The 25,107-nt window shown below is 38.7% G+C and overlaps 2 protein-coding genes across 7 annotated transcripts in view; both read right to left on the reverse strand.

Moving 5' to 3' along the window:
• LOC114272880 (serine/threonine-protein phosphatase 7 long form homolog) overlaps positions 1-21,055 on the reverse strand; it is a 53,659-nt gene extending 32,604 nt beyond the window's left edge. For 4 of the 6 annotated variants that reach the window (XM_082894474.1, XM_082894473.1, XM_082894475.1 and 1 more), the window contains exons 1-4: positions 20,116-21,055; positions 19,067-19,167; positions 18,875-18,981; positions 18,523-18,582 (exon numbers count right to left, since the gene is read on the reverse strand). The gene's annotated coding sequence lies outside the window, so the exon portion shown is untranslated. Of the gene's footprint in view, positions 1-35; positions 8,220-18,522; positions 18,583-18,874; positions 18,982-19,066; positions 19,219-20,115 lie in introns of those variants that run through there. The other 2 variants (XM_082894472.1, XM_082894471.1) reach the window with 2 other exon arrangements.
• LOC145802551 (uncharacterized) lies at positions 11,856-12,440 on the reverse strand. The gene has a single exon (XM_082895278.1). The coding sequence runs from the start codon at positions 12,438-12,440 to the stop codon at positions 11,856-11,858; it is 585 nt and encodes a 194-aa protein (XP_082751404.1).
• Positions 21,056-25,107: the final 4,052 nt, after the last annotated feature.

Genomic DNA, 25,107 nt, shown 5'->3' on the forward strand with positions numbered 1-25,107 from the left:
CCGAGAAAATATTCTAAATATTAAGATGAACTTACCTCAAGTGGTGAAAATGCAAAGAGAAGCTCCGAAGCCGGAATTTAATCGCTCCAAAGTGTTTAAAACTAAGTGTTTTTACGAAAACAATTTGCGCGAGGCGTTGGAAAACGCGCGTAAAACTCAAAACTGGAGAGAAAAGTGTTGAAAGAGGCAAGAAATGAAGTGAGGTTCGGCTGCCATTTATAGGCCTCAAGCCTTGGGTGAAAAGGCATACAAAAAGGAGGGGAAAAGACCAAAATGCCCCTGGGAAAAGGGCATGGCCGGCCGGCCTCTAATTCTAGCTGGCCAGCCATCTGCTTTTTGCAGAAATGGCCGGCCAGCCATCTACTTTAATGGAAACCGGTTGGACACCCCCCCTTGGGAAGATAAGTGGCCGGCCATGCTCTCCACATGCTCACCTAGCTCTCTGCAAATTTTGAGGAAGATCGGAGTTCCCGGGACCTGAAAAAGTTCAAGAAAAGTACACTTCCGGTCGCGAAATTGCTCCGTCAGGACTTCGGTTTCCAATTCTGACATATGTCTCATCATCATTCATCGAAATCAAAGTGTATCCTTTTTAATTGAGTCGTAACATTTCAAAGAAGCAGATCGGAGGTCGCGATTAAGTTGCCTTCGCCGAAACGTGCATTTCCGTACTCGTTATTTCATAACAAACGGGCGCCCTGATTCTTGCTCATGTCACATTATCTTGCATTTTCATGAACATACCTGTATTAACATGCACGTTTCTTGATGTTAATCATACTTCTGTGCTTGAGTGTACGTTGTCACGCGTATTCTGTTCTTGCATTGCGACACATTCACTCACCGGCACTGCGTGTGTCGAACTTTCGAAATCGCATTAAATATATGTTGTTAGCATATTGTACTTGTTGCAATTTCTCTCTTTTGCAGGCACGATATTGTATGTACGGTTCAATTGAGGCTGGTGCGACCAGACGAATCGCGCAGGTATCGTATCTTCTCCGTGTGAGACATGGCGGAGATTGAATAATCCTCCGCATTCTTAACTGCATGAAATGTAGTTGTTGCTTTGCATTCTTGCTTAGAACTGTTGCATCTATTTGCGAATACTTGCTTCATTACAGCTTGCTGCATTTGCATAATCATTGGGTTACCTTCGGCTTCTTGCATGTCATTTGCATTTTGCCCCCTGCCTGCGGGCATGCCTGCGGGCACATCTCTGTTTATCTTGCCTGTTTGTCTAAGTCTTCGGCCTTGTCAAAAATGGATCGTCTCTTGGCTTTGACATTCACTCCCGTCACTTGTGACTTCCGAGTTCTGTCAAAGAGGGGCAACTGTAGACACCCCATTTTTGACCGACCTTAAGACTCAGACGTCACCGATTGAGCGCTTGGTGATGTTGCATAATGTGCTTGTTCAGAAGCTTCAGAGTTGCGGCCGTGAGCCCTGCCTCCGGATTTCCGAACCCTCTTCTGTGCCTTGTCTCGGTTTGCGAACCAGACTCGATTTTCTCTGTTTCTTTTCCTGAGGGAAGGGAGAGGTCCCGTAGACCATCTCTCAATGTCCGTAGGCTACATTTGGTGGCCGGAGGCCATTTTGCCCATTTCGAAGTCCGGTTCCCGATTTTCGGAGCCGTCAGGCCGTGTGCCTCGGTTCGGGACCGCTTAACCATCTCCTATTGCTTTGATTTTTTTTTGCATACATCTTATTTCATCCATTTTGAGGGACACTGGGGGCTGAGAAACCCACTTCGAGGTCGAATACCATTTTCGGTGCTTAACGGCCCATTTCCGGGACCCCGAACTGCGTGTTTTGGCTCCGAAACATTCGTTTTGCAACGGTTTTCGCTCATTTTTGGCAGGTACCTCTGTTTTATCACAGGGAAGGTCACTGAAGGGTGGGAGGCCAGCAATTGTTGCAGCAACCAGTTATTTCTCTTCCGGAACCTCCCGGCGCCCGTTTTTCGCACTTCCGGGCTAATGTTGAATACCTTAGAGCTAGTGTTGCCAACTTTCAACCACATATCTGTGATCTACACATCTGGGAGGCCACTAAAAGTTGGTGGCCGGCCATTAAGGTCACCTGACCCTTTTGACCCCTTTCTTCCGGGCTAATGTTGAACCCCTTGGGTCTTTTTTCTTGAACTTTGAACCACATATCTGTGATGTACACACCTGAGAGGCCCCTAAAAGTTCATGGCCGGCCAGTAAGTCAACTTGACCCTTTTGACCCCCTCTTTCCGAGCCATTGTTGAACCCCTTGGGCCCACTTTCTTGGAATTTCAATTACATGGTTGTGTTGTACACACATAGGGCTACCTCCCCAATATCTGGCCGGCCAGAAAAGCTCCTTGACCCTTTTGACCCCTAGCCGGCCGGCTAGGGGGTGTGGCCGGCCGGCCACCTCCTGTAAAAGTATGAGGCCGGCCGTATTCTCCTCACTGTACCCTTTCCAGCTGTTGGGCAATATCCCCCAGATATTTTCTGTATCCGGGGGATATTTTGTGGGGGAGTTTTCCTCTCCATTTCCCCCACCTTTTACACCCCCTTTTGGCCCTTTTAACCAGCTGATGGCCTCCTCTACAAGGGTTAGAAAAACTTTTCTTCAAAGCTCCATAGCCACCTCCATCTTCTTCTTCTTCAATTCTTCAAAAAACCCTAAGTCCATAACCTTCATTCCTTCTACACCACCAAGCTCTACCACCACCACCTCATTTCCAGCAGCAAGGAGGGATTCTTGAAGGTTAAAGAAGCTGCAAATCCATCCAAGAAGCAACAAAAATTCGAATCTTCAAGGGTAAGTTACACTTTTACCCTTTTGACCATTTTTCTTGATCCACTTCTAAGCTTCACTTCCTTTTTGTTTCAAACTCCGGCCCTAACTGAAAAGGGCCATCTTTTGAGGTCATCTTCACTTCTCATTAAGGGCTCAACCCTGTTTGAGCCCTCCATGATACACTTGCTTCATTGACCATCTTGTATGTCATAGTTTTGCATGCTATTTTTGACCCATGAGCAATTTATTTTCGAGCATGTGGTAAACTGATTTAGGGCTTATTTTGAGCCCCTCTTCAACATTGGAGAAGGGCTCAACATTGTTTGGTGTCTCCATGTATCACTTGTAGTTCAATCCCCTATTTGGCCCCATTTTTGCATAAGTTGATAGCCCTCTTGGTTTCTGTTTTTGGACCTTGGTCCGAACTGAAAGTGGCCTTATTTTGGCCTATACTTCATGTTTCATTCACACTTTTTTTCTGTTTGGTGATTATTTTATATACTTCATGTTATAGCACCTTTTGGGCCTGGCTTTGCATCCCATTTTTAGCATATTTGTATACTGATTTTGAGGCTGCCATATACTGTAAATGTTCATATTTTTGGTCCATCTTCATTGTTGAAGAAGGAATTTTTTCAGTTTGGGTTTAGCTTATACCACTTGCTTCATTACCCCTATCTTGGCCCCTATTCTTGTATGCTATTTTTGCCATACCTATATTTGCTGTTTGGCCATGTTTATAACTGGAAAAGTGCTTATTTTGGGGCTGTCTAGCTTCTGTCTTTGCATTGCATGTCCATGTTGTGCATGTTTAGCATGGCTATAGGCCATTTCGGGTGCCTAATGTTGCATTTCGGGACAATTTCATGCATCTAGTATCATTTCGCTACATTTCGGGACTGTTTTTTCCCATATTTTGTTGCTGAAATTCTGTTAGTATGCTTGCATATCATTTTTGCCATTTTCCATGTCATTTTAGCATCGCCTCGGTTTGCGTGCCCGTGTGCACGCATTTCGAGGCACTCCATTTTTATCCGACGGCATCCGATGTGAGTGTGGCTGAGGCTCACTCATGTTGGTATAAGCCCATTTGTCATTTCCATGTCATTTTAGCATCGCCTCGGTTTGCGTGCCCGTGTGCACGCATTTCGAGGCACTCCATTTTTTATCCGACGGCATCCGATGTGAGTGTGGCTGAGGCTCACTCATGTTGGTATAAGCCCATTTGTCATTTCCATGTCATTTTAGCATCGCCTCGGTTTGCGTGCCCGTGTGCACGCATTTCGAGGCATTCCATTTTTTTATCCGACGGCATCCGATGTGAGTGTGGCTGAGGCTCACTCATGTTGGTATAAGCCCATTTGTCATTTCACTGTATTTATTATCGCCTCGGTTTGCGTACCCGTGTGCACGTACTTCGAGACATCTCATTTTCACTGCATCTATCATCGCCTCGATTTGCGTGCCCGTGTGCACGTACTTTGAGACATCTCATTTTCATTGCATTTGCCATCGCCTCGGTTTGCGTGCCCGTGTGCACGCACTTCGAGGCACCTCATTCGCATCGTTTCTGCCATCGCCTCAGTTTGCGTGTCCGTAAGCACACACTTCGAGGCACCTCATCTTCATATCATTCTGCCATTTTCTCGGTTTGCGTGCCCGTGTGCACGCACTTCGAGGCATGTCATTCCATAGCATTGTGTATGTTAGGATTGTATCTTAGTTGCATTTCATGCATATCATGCATATTGCATCATGTTCGGAATAGGAGTTAGCCCGGGCACGGGAAACGAGGTACATTTCGTACTCCGAGTGACGGAATGTGTCTCAATTCCCCAGTCACCGACACTCCGGATTATCCATGATGGAGTTAGGTTTTAGCTGTAGTTTCATGTGCATTCATCCTATATTGAGTTGTGCATTTCGATTCCTCGGCCATCATGCCTCGGTATGCGCGATTGGTGGCACGAGGATCGAGACATGCATATATCTATGCAAATACATTGCTATGCCCCTTTCCTGCTCTCTGTTGCAGCAAAACGAAGAATCAGCAATTTTTCAGGGCTCAGCACACATTTCAAGAACAGGTGTAAACAGAGGCTAATTGGGGCATTCCGGTGGATTTCCGCGCAAGACAACCCGGACATGCATCGTCCATCAGAAGCAAGACAGTCCCTGGCCTGCACGCCAGTTTTATCTGCTTTCTTAGTTAATTCATTAATTAATTAGAAATCTGTAATATTCTTTTATTCGGGACTGTAATATTTGGACTGTATATTTATTCGGACCCTCTGTGCGAGGGCACAACTGTAATAAGTGTGCGTGGGTGTGTTGTATGTCTTCCAACCCCACGTCTTTCTCCCTTTTATTTATCCGCTTATGATGGTTAGATTAGGGCATATTTAAATTAGCATACGGTATGACAGCATGTTTGCATCATTCATCTGTATTGCATGCACCGGGCTCGGCGCATCATACTAACTGCATCGTACTTTCAATTTCAAAGTTGAATACATGATAGCTGTAGCATCTCATATACCATCTTAGAACAGCCGAGCCTACTATAATTGCATTTTTGCATGTGTTGCGTTAGGCATTTCTGTATACTTAGGATTCATGCATGATTTCTAATAAGTGTCTATTTTGGCTTGGAGTACTCGGTGAGTTTTTATGCTTTAGCATCCTTGCATGCGTGTGAGTGAATGCCATGATAGCATGCTTACCATGAGGCTATGTGCTTATCTGATATAACTGTCTGAATGCCTGTGGGTGAAGGTTGGGTTGTTTAAATTGGAATAAATCATCAAATGTTTTAAAGCCTACCTGCGGGTAGCAAACCCTCTTTCAAAAACAAACATGAAATGTTTTCATTCCAATTCAGGCGACCCGATCTATATTTATATGCTGTGAGCATCGCATAGTAACCTAGGCTAATAACTGGAATAAGAACTCACAATGTTTTCAAAAATTGATATCATGGTTAGTAGAGGCCGGTCTATGACCGGGCGAGCGGGGGTGCTCACGAAGTGACCTTCCCCAATCGTACCCAAGTTCCCGAGCCGAGGCAACTTTGGTGATGACGGACACGTGGCCTTTTGGCACCGAGTCAGGGTTTCCTAAATTTCCCAAAATAAAATATTTAGGTGGCGACTCTGTATCTGGCAAAGCAGTCCATGTTTGGCACTACTTTTTTAAAAAATCAGTTTCTCAAAAACGATTTGCCGGATTTGGACTCTTTGGTTCAGATTAGGAACCGTGACATTTAAGAGTCCGAGCTGTAGTGACCCCAAATGAACAGAACGGGAGCTAAACCCTCCCGGGGCGTTCGGGGGACGTCTACACATGCCAATTAAGTTTTCCGTTAAGTTAAATGTTTTAAATCAAGGTTAGACTAACTTAACAAGATAATAATATCTACATAAGCATGCATCATTAAGATGAAGAAGATAAAGAACATAATCATAACACATATGGCCAAGTTTGGCATAATTGAAAAAAGACAAAAAGTCAAAAAGTCACTATCCTATTTAAGTCATATCATCTTATTTAAGTCACATCACCTCTCTAACACATCACTTCAAATCCAACCCAAACACAACCCATATTTCATAAAAAGTCAAGAAATGCACTTATTTAGTCTTCCCAAACTAGGCCATAATATCACACCAAGATATGATCATAAGCTAATAAGCATTTTCATGAACACAAAAGCATAAAACATCCATGCACAACAGAATTTCCAGATTCAATATCACATAAGGATTAGAATGAAAGGACTATTTTTGATTTTTCACCGGACTCGGCCTTCCTATGATTCGTAGAGAATTTAATCTAGTTTCCAGAACATATTTCGATAATGGGATAGCTTTTCTGGATTTTAAGTTATTTAGAAAACGCTCCAGCACTGTCCAGATTTGTCGACCGTTACGAAAATTTGATTTTCTTCCAAACCGCTCACTGTTTTTCAATGAAACCAATTTTAGTTGAAAGCTAACTCCTTAAGAAAGATTTTGACATAAAATAAAGGTCCAGAATAATTTTTTACATTTTTCTAGAAATTTTGAAAGTTGGCTGCGAAAACAGATTCTAAGGCATAATACTCAAAACAAGAAGATTTGTGAGAAAAGGAATCCACTGAAGGAAAATTTTCATTTCTTTTGTGATGAAAACATGCTAACTAACATATATTAAACTCAGAAAATTTGCTTGAAGGTGTGCCTTTGGAAAGTTTGAGAGATTGGTATGAAAAAGATAGTTTTGTACCGAAATGAGAGAAAATACAAGAGAGGTAGAATCATGGCTCAACTCTTATCATTTTTAACACAAGTAACTCATCAATAACACATCTGAAAACAATGTTTAGAACTCTTAAGAACATGTATTTGAAAAAAGAAAAATGAAAGAGAAGGTTGTGTTGTGGCTTACTTGCTATGCTTGAACAAGAGTGCTCTCCTCTTCTTTCCTCTCCCTCTCAAGACCTCTCTTGTACTCTTTTCTCTCCTCTAGGCCGAATGTGTGTGTGAGTGTGTTGTTTGTGTTTGCCATGCTAGGGAGTGATGGTATTTATAGGCAAATTTTGGTATAAAAAGATATAAAGGCCCACTAGTTGGAATTGGATGGAAAAATTAGGATTTACTTAGAGTCTAATGAAATAGGAGTGATTAGGGAGCTTAATCATGGGATTAGACAATATCTAGTTGGTCCCTAGTTGAAATGAAACTAGTATTGGAAACAAAACCCTAGATTTAGGGGTACTAGGTGTTAGGGTTTCTAGAATACCATAATTACAATTCTTGAAAATGGGCTCCTCACATCTTCCTATGGTGGCCGGCCATTGGGAAGGGAGATGTGGCATTTTTTTATTGAATTTAGGTACTGGGGACACATCCCCCAATGTATATATATATATAGATCTCAAATTGATTGATGGTACCTATAATATAAAAGTACATGTACTAGTTTGGGGGAAATTCTTGGAAATTAATAAAAGTAGTGAGGACTTGGAATTAAACTCATGTATTGAAATTTTACTTATGTAGAATTAAATTAAATTAGGTTAAGGAACCTAATTTGGCTAGAATATTCCTGTTTCGATAAAAATAAAAATAAAAATGCTAACTAACAAGATTCGAAATAATTCTAGGAACTGAGGGGTTTTAAGAAAATAATTCAAACATTAGGGTTTTTTAAGAGAATACATTTTTCAGGGGCTTCACAACCTATCCTCCTTAAAATAATTTCATCCCCAAAATTCAATTACATACTGCCTTCGAAAAGTTCGAGATAGTTTGCCTTCACTCAATCCTGGCGTTCCCAAGTAAATTCCTCAATTCCCCGATGACGCCATAGCACTTTTACCAAGTGAACCGTTTTGCCTCTAAGGTTCTTCTCTCGACTATCTTGTATTGCTACCAGTCCTTCTTTAAGGCTTGGTTTGGCATAACCTAAAAAAGTCAAAAAGACAAAAAATCACTATCCTATTTAAGTCATATCATCTTATTTAAATCACATCACCTCTCTACCACATCATTTCAAACCCAACCCATACTCAACCCATATTTTATAAAAAGTCAAAAAATACACTTATTTAGTTTATCCCAAACAACCCCTAAATGCAACATCTTTGTCAAGACTGATTTCTTCCCATTTGAGGACGTGTGACGGGTCGGCGATGTATTTTCTCAACATAGATACATGGAAGACGTTGTGTATCCCTACTAACTGCGGGGGTAGAGCTAGTCTGTATGCTACTTCGCCCACTCTTTCCAATACCTCAAAAGGCCCAATATATTGTGGTGATAGCTTCGCCTTCCAAAACGTACGATTCCACGCCTAGGTTGCACCTTTAGGAACACGTGGCTGCCTACTTCAAACATCAACGACCTTCTCCTCCTATCTGCATAATTCTTTCGACGGTCTTGAGCAGTCTTTAACCGTTGTCGGATCAATTTGACCTTGTCAGTAGTTTCTAGAACAAGTTCGGGTCCGATTAGATTTGTATCACCCACTTCTACCCAACAAATCGGCGATCTACAAGGTTGTCCATATAATGCTTCAAAAGGCGCCATACCGATGCTAGCTTGAAAGCTGTTGTTATAGGCAAATTCAATTAAAGGTAGGTGACGTTCCCAACTTCCTTGAAAATCCATTGCGCAAGCTCTCAACATATCTTCAAGTGTCTGGATGGTGCGTTCAGATTGTCCATCTGTTTGCGGGTGAAAGGCGATGCTAAAACATAACTCAGTACCAAGAGCTTCCTGCAGGCTTCCCCAAAATCGAGAGGTGAACCGTGGATCACGATCTGACCTAATAGATATCGGAATTTCATGTAGTCGAATGATCTCCTCAATGTAGAGCATGCACATAGACTCCAAAGTGTCGGTCATCTTATATGGTAAGAAATGTGCTGACTTTGTGAGGCGATCCACTATTACCCATATAGCATCGCGCCCTCTAGGTGACTTAGGCAACCCTGTCACAAAGTCCATCGTCACATACTCCTACTTCCATTCGGCTATTGGTAAAGGTTGCAACATTCCCCTCAGTTTCTGATGTTCCGCCTTCACTTGTTTGCATGTTAGACATTTTGCTACAAATTTAGCCACTTCCTTTTTCATTCCATTCCACCAATACTGCCTCTTCAAATCTTAGTACATTTTAGTCCCTCCTGGATGTACTGCAAATGCAGAATGATGACATTCCTTAAGTACCTTTTCTCTAAGCAACTCGTCACTTGGTATAAACAATCTACCTTGGTATCTCAAACTCCCATCGTGGTGAATTACCCAATCGAGCATTGGTTCTCCTGCTTCCAGACGTCCCTTGATATAGGCTACCTCTTGATCGTGCTTATGGGCCTCCATGATCTCATTCATCAACTCAGGCATCACCTTCTGTGCACTAAGATATGCTTTTGTATCTTGAGATTCTACTTGGATCCTGAATTCATTGAGTATCTTAACCATATTGCATTCTTTGACGAATATCTTAGCCTTCACTCCTCTGCTCTTGCGACTTAGAGCATCTACTACTACATTGGCTTTACCGGGATGATATGAGAGAGTGAACTGGAAGTCCTCAAGATACTCCATCCATCGTCTGTGTCTCAAGTTAAGATCCTTCTGTGTAAACAGATACTTCAAACTCTTGTGATCTATGAAAATCTCAAATTGTTCCCCATACAGGTAGTGTCGCCATTGCTTTAGGGCAAAAACTACGGCCGCTAACTCCAGGTCATGTGTTGGGTAATTATGCTCATGAGGTTTCAACTGCTTGGATCCATATGCGACTACCTTTCCATTTTGCATGAGCACACAACCTAATCCTTCTTTAGACGCATCACAATACAGAGTGTACCCCACTTCCCGTTCTGGGATGGTCAAAATTGGCGCACTAGTTAACCTCTTCTTTAGCTCTTGGAAGGATTTTTCGCGAGGTTCGTCCCACTCATACTTTACTCCTTTTTACGTCAAACGAGTCATTGGTTTAGCTAGTTTGGAAAAATCTTGGATGAACGTCCAGTAATAACCGGCCAATCCGAAGAAACTGCGGATTTCTGATACGGTTTTCGGTTGTCTCCAATCTAATACTGCCTCCACCTTGGTTGAATCCACCGCAATCCCATTCTCCGATACTACATGCCTTAAGAATTTCACTTCATTCAACCAGAACTCACATTTACTTGCGTTGGCATATAACCGATTATCCCTAAGAACTTGAAGGACAATCCTTAAATGTTGCTCATGCTCTTCTTCAGACCTCGAATATACCAAGATGTCATCAATGAACACTACTACAAACTAGTCAAGATATGGTCTAAAAACCTTATTCATTAGGCTCATGAATACTGCCGGTGCATTGGTTAGTCCGAAGGGCATTAATACAAACTCATGGTGGCCATATCTAGTACGAAAGGCAGTTTTTGGTATGTCCTCCTCCTTGACTCGTAGTAGATGGTAACCTGACCTGAGATCGATCTTTGAATAGCACCTTGAGCCTCTAAGTTGGTCAAAAAGGTCATCAATCCTTGAGAGTGGGTATCGGTTCTTAATCGTGACTCGATTGAGTTGACGGTAATCGATGCATAGCCTCAACGACCCATCCTTCTTTTTAGCAAACAACACGGGTGCTCCCTATGGCGAAGTACTTGGCCCAATGAATCCTCTCTCGAACAACTACTGTAGTTGTGTCTTTAATTCTCGTAATTCTGAGGGTGCCATGCGATACGGGGCCATGGATATTAGGGTAGTTCCAGGTTGTAGCTCAATACTAAAGTCTACTTCCCGGGTTGGTGGCAATCCTGGTAATTCCGTAGGAAATACATCTGCATATTCGCATACTACACGCGAAAGTTCTAATTCTCCTGGGCCCTCATTTAAAATCAGACTTGCTATCCTACCCGCAAGTTGATCGCGCCACTGCGTCCTACATTTCGTTGAAGCCATGGGGTCTTGTCTATCTCCCTTAAACTGGAAACGTGTTCCGTCATGCGTATGAGCTATTACCTTCCTCTGACAGCAGTCAATCACCGCTCGGTGGGCAGACAACTAGTCCATGCCCAAAATGATATCGAAGTCCGACATTTCCATGACACGAAAGTCGCAAGTTAAGCGTAGGTTCGACATTCCTATCTTATAATCCTTACAGACCAATCTTATCCGAACGCATCCTCCCATAGGTGACATTATATTTAAGGCATTTTCTAAGGATTCTCCTACAAGTCCTAATGATTTAGCACAAGCAGAGAATATAAAAGAACGTGATGCACCAGTATCAAATAAAACATGCACCCAAGAATTGTATAGCACTAAATTACCCTCAATTACAGACAAGTCTGCTTCTTCCTCTTGCAAGGCGAAGACTCTGCCGGTTGCCTTCTAGTTGCCACTGGTCTTGGCATTCTGAGTTCCCCCACTCTTCTGGTGCTGCTGCCCGGTAGATCCTGTCTTGTTCGTCCAAGGCTTTTGCCCAACTAATGCCTGGGTATTTGCTCCGGAACCTCCACCTTGGTATCCAGATGGAGGGAGTTGGGCGCGTTCACTCTTTTTGTGCCCCAATTATTGGCAATGAAAGCATTGGAGTTAACCCGCCGGCCTTTGTTGATAGCATCCTCTTTGGATCATTTGTTGCGATTGCTGTCGTTGCTGTTGTGGTTGTGGTCTGGAGTAGGGCTTTGAGGCCATGTTTCCTTTCTGGTTCCTCTGAGGTCCAATAGACGCCTGACTCCCTCTTCGCTTGGTCCAAGCCTTTCTAGCGTCGGTTACTTCCCTTTCAGATTCTACTGCCGTTTCCAGCACCTCGGCATATGAGTGGAGTCGTTGCGGAAGAACTCTTCCCCTGATTGTAAGGTCCAACCCCCACTCGAACATCCTTGCTTTCTCTTCATCATTTGCTACGTATCTAGTTGCGTAACGGGCTAACTCTTCAAATTTTGCAACATACTGGGTTACGGTCATATTTCCTTGTTGAAGGTTTTGGAATTCCTTGACTAGTTCTCGGCAGACTGTATTTGGGAAATATTTATTTAGGAATAGCTCCCTGAACTGGTTCCATGATAGGCTCGCTACGTCACGAGTATTCTTGATTAACTCCCACCAGTGGTCAACCTCATCATCAAGCTCGAATACTGCCAAAGCTATTCTATCAGCGGCCTCGGTTATGCCCATGGTGTCTAGCATTTTCTCTATCTGCCGAAGCCAATTTTCAGCTACCTTTGGGTCTGGTACACCTGCGAACTTTGGGGGCCTCTGTTTTCGAAATTCAGAAAAGAGTCGAGTCCTCTCATTCTGCCGATTGTTCCTTACTTGCCCTAGTTCCTCCAAAATTTGATGACCTAGGTTATTGGGATGTCAACCCCCTGCGGGGACGGGTCCGTGTTGGTTTCTAGGACGGTTCCATGGATTGTTGCTGGTTTCGGTATAGCCATTAGCTCGCGTGTCCACCATTCTGTTCATGGCACGTGCTGAGTTGGGTTCCAGTTTTAGAGAATCTTACTACTTAGATTTGAAATAAAGGTTCAGTTTCCTTAGGGTATACTAAAGCAAGTAACAGTCAACAACATAGATCAACACATCATTCATATATTATAATAGGCATCATTACAAAAGGGCTTCCAAATCAGAGTTACATTCAAAGGGCATCTACGCATTACGAAGTTCAAGCTATCTTATTCTAAGGATCCCCATCAGCGGATCTTACAAAAGTTTAGTTTTACTATTCCTCGAACTAGTTCTCGTTTCCCGACCAATAAAAGTCTTCTTCTGGGTCTTCTTCAGCGGAGTCAGTTGCTTGGTCCGGAGAGCGGGGGGTGTACCTTGGTGAGGAGGGATTGTGTTCAGATGACACCTCTATGGGGTAGGCTTGGGTTGCCCCTTGCTGTTTGGGTGGTTGCTCCATATCCATTGGTTGATTGTCGCTCAGCCCTTGATAACAAGATTCGTAGCTTTCAGCCTGAGTCGATGGTCGGTGGAATGCTATGGTGGTCAAAGCTCGGTGTATCAAGGAGTCCATCCTCTGATCATATTGCTCCATTTGGATTGCCTTCTTTGTTGCCCGACTTAAAAATTGTAGGTGGCGCCGTACCAGGGACCTCTTATGCTCCCTCGTATAGTGGGAGTACTCCGTTTCTACCTTACATATCTCTGTTTTGATCATTTCCTCGGCGGCACTTGTACAGTGTCGGCGGCTAAAGTAGGGGCTGACAGACATGGCCCTCCTTCCTTGCATACGGAAAGTACCCCACGAGTCGAGACTGACGCCGCGTCCTGGATAGTCTCCCGATGACATCCTGAGGTGGAAAAGATTTTTTATTTGTTAGTCTTCTTTAAATATAATCGCGTGACAGAATAAAATAAGATAAAGGGGTAAGGGCTTCTAGAGTCGCATATTGGGTTGCGTGGGTTAAGGGTTGAACATTTGCTCTGATACCAAGTTGTGACGCACCGAATCTACACTATAGGTTACAGTCAAGGGAGAGTCACTAATGAATCCTATGGTCAATAACTAAGTAAGATCCCAAATCGCCGGAAGAGTCAAATTAGCCTCCCTTCTAAGTCCGGCTTTCTTAGGCAGCGCACTACCCTTGTGACAGATCTTAAAAAGTATTGCCACAAGGTCTCATAAACAACGATAAGGTTCATACATATAAAATATAAGTACATAACAACCACGAATATCCTTAATTTTAAAAGCTTGTTCCATTACATTACATCCCAAAAAGAAAATTTAAATATTCATATGAGTCTTACAAAATATCAAAAGGAATTTCTAGCTTTCCTAAGATAGCCAAAAGACTTGGAAAGTTTCAGGCTCGTCATCTCCAGCTATAAGCTCCTCTTCGGCGCCTGGCATGATACGCCGTGAGCTTTGAATGCCCAATAAACACACACACACACACCCCGTCCCTTTTTTCCCAGTCTAAAACACAATTACAAGTATAATATCAAGTAGTAAAGCATGATACTCAACTAAATAAATAAAGGGTTATAAGTTAAGTGTTAGTAAACTAGAAATCCCCCAAAGAGATTTCGTCCTCCTAACTACAAGAATCGGACGCGGATTATTCGGTATGCCCCCTCTTTTGCTGCTTTATGGCAGAACTAACCTCGGATGCCTACCAACGGTTATATACCGCGTAGCGCCAACTGTAGGGCCTCAAAAGAGACGGTAATAATGGGTCTTACCCAAATCCCTCCTCAAACCAAACCACCTAGGGTCCGAATACAACCACTCCGTTCAAGGGTTCCGAAAACCACTTGCACAAGACTTTAGCTTCCAAATAGAGAACGCATTCCAACAATCCATACATCACATATTATCATCTTTCCATTACTCAAAAGATCGAAAACCCAATACCATCCCAATTAAGTTTTCCGTTAAGTTAAATATTTTAAATCAAGGTTAGACTAACTTAACAAGATAATAATATCCACATAAGCATGCATCATTAAGATGAAGAAGATAAAGAACATAATCATAACACATATAATATCATGCCAAGATATGATCATAAGCTAATAAGCATTTTCATGAACACAAGAGCATAAAGCATCCATGCACAACAGAATTTCCAGATTCAATATCACATAAGGATTAGAATGAAAGGACTATTTTCGATTATTCACCGGACTCGGCCTTCCTATGGTTCGTAGAGAATTTAATCTAGTTTCTAGAACATATTTCGGAAATGGGATAACTTTTCTGGATTTTAAGTTATTTAGAAAACACTCCAACGCTGTCCAGATTCATCGACCGTTACGAAAATTTGATTTTCTTCCAAACCGCTCACTGTTTTTCAATGAAACCAATTTTAGTTGAAAGCTAACTCCTTAAGGACGATTTTGACATAAAATAGAGGTCCAGAATAATTTTCTACATTTTTCTAGAAATTTTGAAAGTTGGCTGCGAAAACAGATTCTAAGGCATAATACTCAAAACAAGAAGATTTGTGAGAAAATGAATCCACGAAGGGAAAATTTTCATTTCTTTTGTGATGAAAACATGCTAACTAACATATATTAAACTCAGAAAATTTGCTTGAAGGTGTGCCTTTGGAAAGTTTGAGAGATTGGTATGAAAAAGATAGTTTTGTACCGAAATGAGAGAAAATACAAGAGAGGTAGAATCATGGCTCAACTCTTATCATTTTTAACACAAGTAACTCATCAATAACACATCTGAAAACAATATTTAGAACCCTTAAGAACATGTATTTGAAAAAAGAAAAATGAAAGAGAAGATTGTGTTGTGGCTTACTTGCTACGCTTGAACAAGAGTGCTCTCCTCTTCCTCTCCCTCTCAAGACTTCTCTCTTGTACTCCTTTCTCTCCTCTAGGCCGAATGTGTGTGTGAGTGTGTTGTTTGTGTTTGCCATGCTCGGGAGTGGTGGTATTTATAGGCAAATTTTGGTATAAAAAGACATAAAGGCTCACTAGTTGGAATTGGATGGAAAAATTAGGATTTACTTGGAGTTTAATGGAATAGGAGTGATTAGGGAGCTTAATCATGGGATTAGACAATATCTAGTTGGTCCCTAGTTGAAATGAAACTAGTATTGGAAACAAAACCCTAGATTTAGGGGTACTAGATGTTAGGGTTTCTAGAATACCATGATTACAATTCTTGAAAATGGGCTCCTCACATCTTCCTATGGTGGCCGGCCATTGGGAAGGGAGATGGGGCATTTTTTTATTCAATTTAAGTACTAGGGACACATCCCCTAATGTATATATATATAGATCTCAAATTGATTGATGGTACCTATAATATAAAAGTACATGTACTAGTTTTGGAGAAATTCTTGAAATTAATAAAAGTAGTGAGGACTTGGAATTAAACTCATGTATTGGAATTTTACTTATGTAGAATTAAATTAAATTAGGTTAAGGAACCTAATTTGGCTAGGATATTCCTGTTCGGATAAAAATAAAAATATAAATAAAAATTCTAACCGACAAAATTCAAAATAATTCTAGGAACTGAGGGGCTTTAAGAAAATAATTCAAACATTAGAGTTTTTAAAGAGAATACATTTTTCACAATCCCACCCAATCTAACTCTAAAAACAAATGGGGCCTAAGGAAGAAACACACAAACACTCAACCCAACATCGCCGACATCATTCTCAGCCACAATCAGTGGGGTTTTGTTGGGGAATTTGGGCATAAAAACAACCTATAGAGAGCCCCAGATTGAGTGAATCAGAAAATTCAGTGTTTCTGGTATCGAATCCCTCTAGAAAGTGGATAGTTTTGCTTCCAACAAACCCATCTCTGTTTTCTTCACCCATTGAACTACGAAACAAAGACAGAGAACACACACATGCAAATTAGAGACTTGAATTTAGGAATTATTCAGCAGGCCCAGATGGAAAATCTAGATAAAAAGCAAAAAGAAGAGAGAAAATCAAAAAATAAAAGGAAAAAAACAAAAACACGGATGAGTTTTTTAAGCAAACACCATGAATAGAGCATAATCCATCTAGGTTCATAGCCCCATAAATTTAAAAAAACAAAACACACACACACACACAGAGAGGAGCTTACTTGGTTTTGAGAGTCGCAACGAGAGGGGTCATTGAAAAAGAGAATCTAACAGAGAGAGATAGAGATTAAATAGTTTTGATTTTATGAGAAATTAGAATATTTGAATGTGTTGGTAGATTGTATGGATGTGTATATATATGATCATGATAGAGTTTGAAAAGCCGCGTGGTGTGAGAGAGAGAGAGAGACACTCGTGGATCCAAACAAATACAAAAGGCATGTGGATTGTTCTTGTGGACCTAGGACTATCCTTATGGACCCAAACAGAAGTCACATGGATGTATAAAATTAAAAGTTTATAAAAATGACATATGGCCTGAGCAACATATTTTTAATATGTATTATTCTAATTTGTATTTTCCTTATTTTTAATTGAAAGTAGAATCTTACGATCCTACGATCTAATCCACGAGACCCTCTCACCGACCCTATATAGGATCTCGATTTTAATAACTTTGTGATTAAGGTACAATTTGCTGCTATTTCTTATTCAAATAACCAACCCGTATCAATTTCTTGGTGAATCGTATCAAATCGTGCAAATCATAATTCGAATCATACAATACTAACAACAACACTAGCAGCTCATAAGATGTATACGTTTTTGTCCTTTATCCATGCAATAAGTTAAAAAACATTGTTGAATGAATATTGGCAAACATAAAAATTACAAAAGTTAGTTATAATATAGGAGTAACTAAGGTGTCGTTTGGTAAAATTTACACCTTTTAGTTTTTGTTTACAAAAAATATTAAACACGTCATTTTTATTTTTTATGACAACAAAAATAAAACATGTTTGGAACATGTGTTCTAAAATTTAGTTTTAAAAATGAAGTAAAAAGGGTGGCCGAAGATGGTTGTTGACGGTGTCGTAGATTGTGGCTAGATGTGGTTATTGGTTGCACAAAGGTGGTGATCTGAGGTTGTTTTTGGCCGCCAAAGGTGGTTGGTAGTGGCCAGAGGTCAATGCTAACAATCGGAGATACTAGTCGGCCACCGAAGGTGGTTCCTAGCGCGGTGGTGGCCAATGTTGGTTGCCGCTAGTGGAAGGTAGTGGCCAAAGGTGGTTGTTAGAGACGCTCATCAACAAACCAACGACAGTGGCTAGAGGTAGGGGTGGCCAGTTTCGGTGACAAGCAATAAATATTAGCCAAAGCAATTGGGGAAAAAATATTAAATAAAATAAAACCTTTTTTTTTTCAAAATAAGTGAAACCAACTTTTTTATGGTTACAAAAAAAATATTAAATTTTGTAAAGTGTTTACAAATTTTTGAAATATAATTTCCAAACATGTCCTAAGTTTCACAACAAGTAGTATTTAATTGAAGGGTTAGTTACATTTTTCAATCTTATAATTTGATCCAAGTTTCACTTTAGTCTTTATTGTTTTAATTTAAACAATTTGATCTCTACAAATCCAATTCCAATTTAATCATTCCGTCTAAATTTCTATTAATTTTACTCACGTGTAGACAATAGAAAATTGACAAATGTCTCAAAATTATTAATTTTAACAGCCAATTTGGACAGAAACACAAAATTAAAATACATTTAAAAAAGCATACAAACCAAATTATTAGATTAAAACTATGGAACTAAAGTGAAATTTGAATCAAACTACAAGGTAAAAGGTATAATTAACCCTTAATTGAATATGTAAAATAAACATTCACACAGCACAACCAGAAGGAGCAAAGCATACCTTTATTTATTTTTATTTTTTCCGACTCCACTCATGCCATTAAAATTCCAGTATGTAAACCTATTTTATTATTACAAATGGAAAAAGTAAACAAATGTTTTAGTTACCAAGAAAACAAAAGAAAATATTTATGGCGGATTTGGTTGGGGAATTTGAGAAAGAATTGGGAAAAGAAAAGGAAAAAAGAAAGAGATACGTGAAAATAGTTGAAATGTTTTCACTACATTTTCTCTTTTCTTTTTCAAATAACTTCTCAAATCCTCCAACCAAACGCAACATTAAAAACTATTTGGAAAATAAAAACCAACTATAGTTTCGACATGGTAATTAAACATATGTGCACTAAATTTACCTGATGACTGAGGAGCCATGTCTCTCTGCCAAGCCCTCCTAATGAAGATCCAATCTATCTCTCTTGCTCTCTAACTGTCGCTCTCTGTGCTGTTTCTATGTGTATCTCTGTACAAAGAATCAAAATACAAAGAACTAATCAAAATCAACCATAGTCAGTGGGTTTATGGGAACGAAGAGAGATCAGAGCTACCTTTAGATCGATCTTTGCCCGAGAGTACGGCAGCCGCCCGCAGGAGAGAACCACCGAGTGAGAGATGGAGGAGAGCGGAACGACGCTTTTGCAATAAGAATCTGAAGGGTAGTAGTAGGGTTAAAAACTTTTGGGGGCAAGAATTGGCTGTGGTGGCGTGCACAAGACCACTTTACATGTGCGCCCATTAAACTCACTCATGATTTATAAGGTTTGAAATTACAACAATGATAAAAACTTTTTTTTTTTTTTTTTTTTTTTTTTGGGGAGATCTTTTCAATTTTTTTTGAATTTTCACTATTGACGGTGTGAGCTTCACACATATATAAATGAGTTCTATATATACATCAATGATCGAGATCCAAAAGAAATCGTAGAGTTGCCAAAAAATGAAGGTCTCAAGCATTTTTCTTAAAATTATTATCCAAGCCCATAGAAAATTGCTTGACAAAGGGGGTTGATGTGTTTAAAAAAATATTTTTTGTAAATATAAAAATAATATGACATCTAATTTTTTTAATTAATAACAAATAAGTTTTTTTCTTTTACTTTTTTAGCCAAATAAATATTTTTAAATTATCCCAAAAAAATGTCTAAAATAGCTTTGACAATTATATTTTAGTATATTTTTATTGACTTTTTTTGTATTTAAATAATAAATTTAAAATGTTTCATCATTAGGTAGAAATGTTTGCAGGTTGAATCAGTTCGGATTCATGAGTAACACAAGTTTCAAAATAAACCACACCATGCCTTTGATTAGGCAATTGGGTGTCGATAGATGGAGAAATTCTCACAAATCAAAGAAACATAGATGCACAAAATTAAAGTATCAGAAACCCTAATTTCAAATCCAATTCAATTTATTCATATCAAAATCCATTAAAAAAATATTTAAGAACTTATAGTAAAACTAAATCCGTTAAAAGGAAATACCAAATGGCTCCACACCACACACAAAAAAAAAAAAAAAAAAAAAAAAAAAAAAAAAAAAAAAAAAAAAAACTTAGATCATGATCTTTCAATTAATGGTGAACTTGGAGCCTGACCTTTGTAGATCTTGATGATGACAAAACTTAGAGCTGTTGACGATTTTGATTGTGGAGGCATCAATCTTAAGTTTCCATTGTACTTTCTACAATGATACTGTAATCACGATTTGAGATGTGACGAGTTTTACCAAGAGTAATGCTATGAGGAGAGATGAAAACTAGGGGGTAGGCTAACGAGTAAGGATCATCGGCCGCCACTTCCTGCAGCCGTTCCTACGGCCCTCTACAAACGACGTCGTTTTGTTTATCAACTCTCTCGCTCTCTCTCTCCCCGCTCTCTCTTCAGTCCAAGTTCCTTTCTATCCACTCTTTTATCTCTATCTCTATATGTATATATACATATACCTCCAACCCCCAATCACTATATTTTCAATCTCAACAATCAAAATGCTAAATAAAATCATAACTTCCCATCAAAAAACCCTATCAAAACCCATCAATGACCGCGTACCATCTCTCCTCCACCACCATTCTTTCGCTCTCTAAAATCCTTCGCTAAAAAGATGCAAAACCCATGCCAAAATCAATCTCCGTCTTCTGACCCAAACCCATAAATTCGTTTCGTAGGTCAATCCGATGCTTTTTCAAGTGTGCTCTGCTCAATCCCAAGCAAAACAACAATACCCAGAAGAAGAAGAATATTGAGTTTCAGCAACCCAATCACCCACATCCATTGATTTTGTGCAATAAAGATAAGAACTTGATTATACTTGCAGTTCCTTTGACGACTGTTGATGGAGATTGGTTTTATGTTTGTTTACAGTGTAAGGGTTTGCTTCACATTTCATGTGCAGAGTTACCCATTCGAACTGAGCACCCATTTCACTCCTCTCGCCTCTCTCTTCGTCTTTCTCAGAGGGGCTGGGTTCAAAAATGAAAAGGGGTAAAAAAAAAAAAAAAAGTAAGAAAGAAGGAGCTAAAAAAAAAAAAAAAAAAACGACATCGTTTTTGTGGGCCACAGAGAGTGTCGCAGGAATGGGCGGTGGATGATCTGGACTCGTAGGCTAACAGATGAACATCGGAGAAAGGGATTTGTGGAGTACAAAGTCAAGAATGAGTTTTGGAAAAAGAAAAAAAAAGTAAAGTAGAGAGAGAGAGATATAAGTTTTTGAGAGCATCTCCAATGCAATACTCTCACTAAGAGGATGAAAATAATATTTTTTATTTAAAAAGTAAATATAGAGGAGGTTACTATTCATTCAAACTCCAACCACAAACCTTCATTTCCTTCATTCAAACTCTATTCAAAAAGTAATTTTTATTCATTAATAAATATTTAATTTTAAAATTTTTGTAAAATATATTTAATATTGTACTCATTTTAAAGGTATGATTTTATACTTTTTAATGATGTCAATTTTATAAACATTAAATTTACAAATTAAAAGTTATTTGTAATATAATAAGAAATACAAAATGAATAGTATTTTAGAGGGATCTTTCATTTTTTCATCCTCCCTTCAAATATGAAGGATGAATTCATTCTCCTCCCAAATAGAGATGAATTTGAAGGGTGGGTTGGAGGAGACCATCCTTCATATTTGAAGATATGAAGGATGGGTTGGAGATGCTCTGATAAGTGAAAGTCTTGGAAAAGAAAATATATATATATATATGTATACAGATGAAAGATATATATATTAAAGTATGTCATAAATGACAGTCTTGAAAAAGAAAACAAAAATGTACTAATAAAGAAAGATATCGACAGCCTTTAAGTAACATTAAAGTTTATGATATGTGATAAGATTTGAAGAGATATAAAAGATAAAGTTCCCTTCCATAGAGATAAGATGTAATTTGACAACTCAACAAAATGCTACCATGCATGAAGCCTCGTTTTTATAAACGGAAGTGATTGAGGGCCCTAAATTTCGGGGCTCGAATGCCTCGAAATTCCACTTTAAGTAAAAAAAAAAAAAAAAAAAAAAAGGAAAAAAGAAAGAAAAAAAGAAACAGTTTCCAAAAATGGAAATTAGGGACATTAGGGGCAAATTTTTTAGGGCCACCAATCATTTTCCTTTTATAAATAGCTTAGTCAGTTCGGGTGCTTTGGTTGTAATGCCTCGAAATCATAACCTCAAATTACAATATTAATTCATCAATAATTTAATTTTATTTAAAATACAACAATCCAATAAATAATATAGTGATACTTCATAAAGAATCTTTTCTCCATTGAACTATTTAAATGATTACATCATTGTTCAGTTACTTTCTGGTGTTGTCGTTTGCACACCAAAATATATTAATTAAAAAAATTGAATAATAACTACTACACTGAATTATAGCGGTTGAGAACGAATGTCGAACCACAAAGATGATGAAAGTTGACTTTAATTTAAAGATTTCTGGCTGGAGGATGGAAGATAATAAAAAAAAAAAAAAACCTTAGGGCTTAGAATCCACTACTAATCTGGCTGGAGGATAGAAGATAATAAAAAGAAAATCTTAGAGCTTAGAATCCACTACTAATCTTATCATTAGGGGTTGTTCGTATTTAGATTGAAGAAAATCATTGAAATGGATATTACGATGTATCTTGGTCGGGACACATCACTTAAATATTTGTGTTTTAAAATCAGAAAGCTACAAATCATCTTTGCTTAGCACGAACCGTCACCGCTAAACTAAGGTTGATGCATGACCCGTCTAATAATTTTATTACACAAGCATGAAAACCATTTATATGACATGTATTTATAACTAGTGAACACATAATTTGATAAAACAATATTTGCATAAAAATCTAAGTTATACAACAGTACCCAAATCAATTAAAAGTCTACAAAACTAAATACAAACTATTCCAATCAATTGATTAGAGTTTCATCTTAAACCTAAAATAAGAAAGTTAATTTCACATAATTGTGGAGCTATCACTCTATAAAAGAAACACTCTACACTCTCTCACTAATTTTTCCGTCTCTTCCAAGAGCTCCCAGTTCTCTTGCTATCTCCTCCCTTCTCTTCGTCTGTATGCCTCCTTGTATAGGCCAAGATCTGCAAATGAAAACAAATAAACAAATATAATATAATATAATAATATATATTAGTGGAATGGTTGATGGTGGTTTGCTGCATGAGCTGCCGACAAATTTCTTTCTTCTTTTTCTTTTTTTTTTATTTTTATTTTTCTTTCGACCAAAGGTTGATGATGGTGGCCACCTCCACCGAAATGTGATGATGATATATTTTTTTTTGTTTTATAATAAATATAATATAATATTTAAAATATTTAAAATGTATTATTTAGACTAATTTATGTATAAACACTAAAATATATACAAATAGATTAAATCATACAAAACTATAAAATAATACAAATAAATAAACTAATAAAGTGTATATTAAGGGATTAAATGTATAACATTTAGGCACCGATCACTTTCACCAAATGACAATAATAGTTCAAAGAGTGAAAGATAACACAAAATATAAATGCCCTAAAGGCACACATCTTTTCAAGGAATGCCCTTGACTACACAAAATGACATAATTCTATTTCCAACACAAAAAATAGCCCGAGGCTTTAACATGTAGCATATAAATAGAGCATTCGTACTCCCATCCAAAAATACATCATGCCAATCACTTTGGTGACATCACAGTTTCATCACCTGAAAGGTTGTTAGTTTTTGGGTGAGCAATTGCCAGTAGGAAATACCATTAACAAGTTATACAATTAATCGAAATACATATAATCATGCCATGCAAGAGATGAGAAATCCAAGTCTTTTCTTTTCTTTTTAAAACCTTTATGCTAATTATGAAATGTCAATAACCAATCTCAAGTAATCATGGGGTGTAAATGAGCTATGATGTCACAAGCAATAGCCTTAACACCATATATGCATACGTAGATTGATATATATAAAATAGTCTCACATTTGCCAAGTCTAAAAATAGCTAGACGATAAGCACCCAAGACCTTTCTCTTCCATATTTGCCGAATCCAGAAACGGTGGGCTCGTGGTCACCCAAAATTATGTTTTCCACATTTGTCGACTCTAAAAACGGTAGGCTCATGGACACCCTAAAACCTTTCCCACATTCGCCCGGCGATATGTTTAAGACAAGGCAATTGGCCACCTTGATTATCTATGCGGGTACCAATATACAATACACACTCAAACCAAAACCCAACTCATTACCTAGACCCATACGCTATTTACCCACATCCAACGCTATTTACCCATATCCAACACTTTCCAAACATTAGCAGGTAAGAGCCACAAGGTGTAGTTATAATGCATATGATGTATGATTTTACAAATCTCAATTTCCCTAAGGTGAGTTCAATTTACAACAATCCATAATATAAATATCAACAATTGAAGAGATTCTCTAACTCACAATCTTCACCATCCCAAGGATTTGTTTCAAGAAGTTCCCAAAATTTCATATTTCAACACCAAAGTCAAATCAATACATCCAATTCAAGATTAAAAGATCAATTGTGCCAAATCCCCTTCAATAAGCCAATTTGAAAACAGGGTTTCGAGAAAACTAAGACTTTTCCCTTTTACACAAACTAAAGGCCAACTCATCATCAATAACCATAATAAACAAAAAAATGTACATAACTCTTCCAAAAATCATGAGGTATAGCCCTTTTGATCAAACTCATTTTACAATACAAATACACTTCATACATCTTGATAACTAATGAAAATACCACATAGATGTCTCAAATCAAAGATATAACAAGTTAATAAAAGAATTTGAAAAAGATCATTTTATTTTCCTTATCTTTCAATCAATACAAACTGTGCCTCTTATACAATCACTATAACTGCCTAACTCAATCAATCAACTAACTAACCATGGTTATGTTATCATAACTTCCTAACAGATTCTTCTAACCACCACTAGTGGATTGTACCTCATCAACTTCATACACGTGCTCATCCTTTAAGCATTAGCCTCAGATGGCTTGACCAACTCCTTTAGCTGGAGCTGTGGCTTGGTTTACAACTGGTGTAGCTC

Source organism: Camellia sinensis, chromosome 11 (genome assembly GCF_055761805.1).
Source record: "Camellia sinensis isolate YWXY chromosome 11, ASM5576180v1, whole genome shotgun sequence".
Taxonomy (NCBI): Eukaryota; Viridiplantae; Streptophyta; class Magnoliopsida; order Ericales; family Theaceae; genus Camellia; species Camellia sinensis.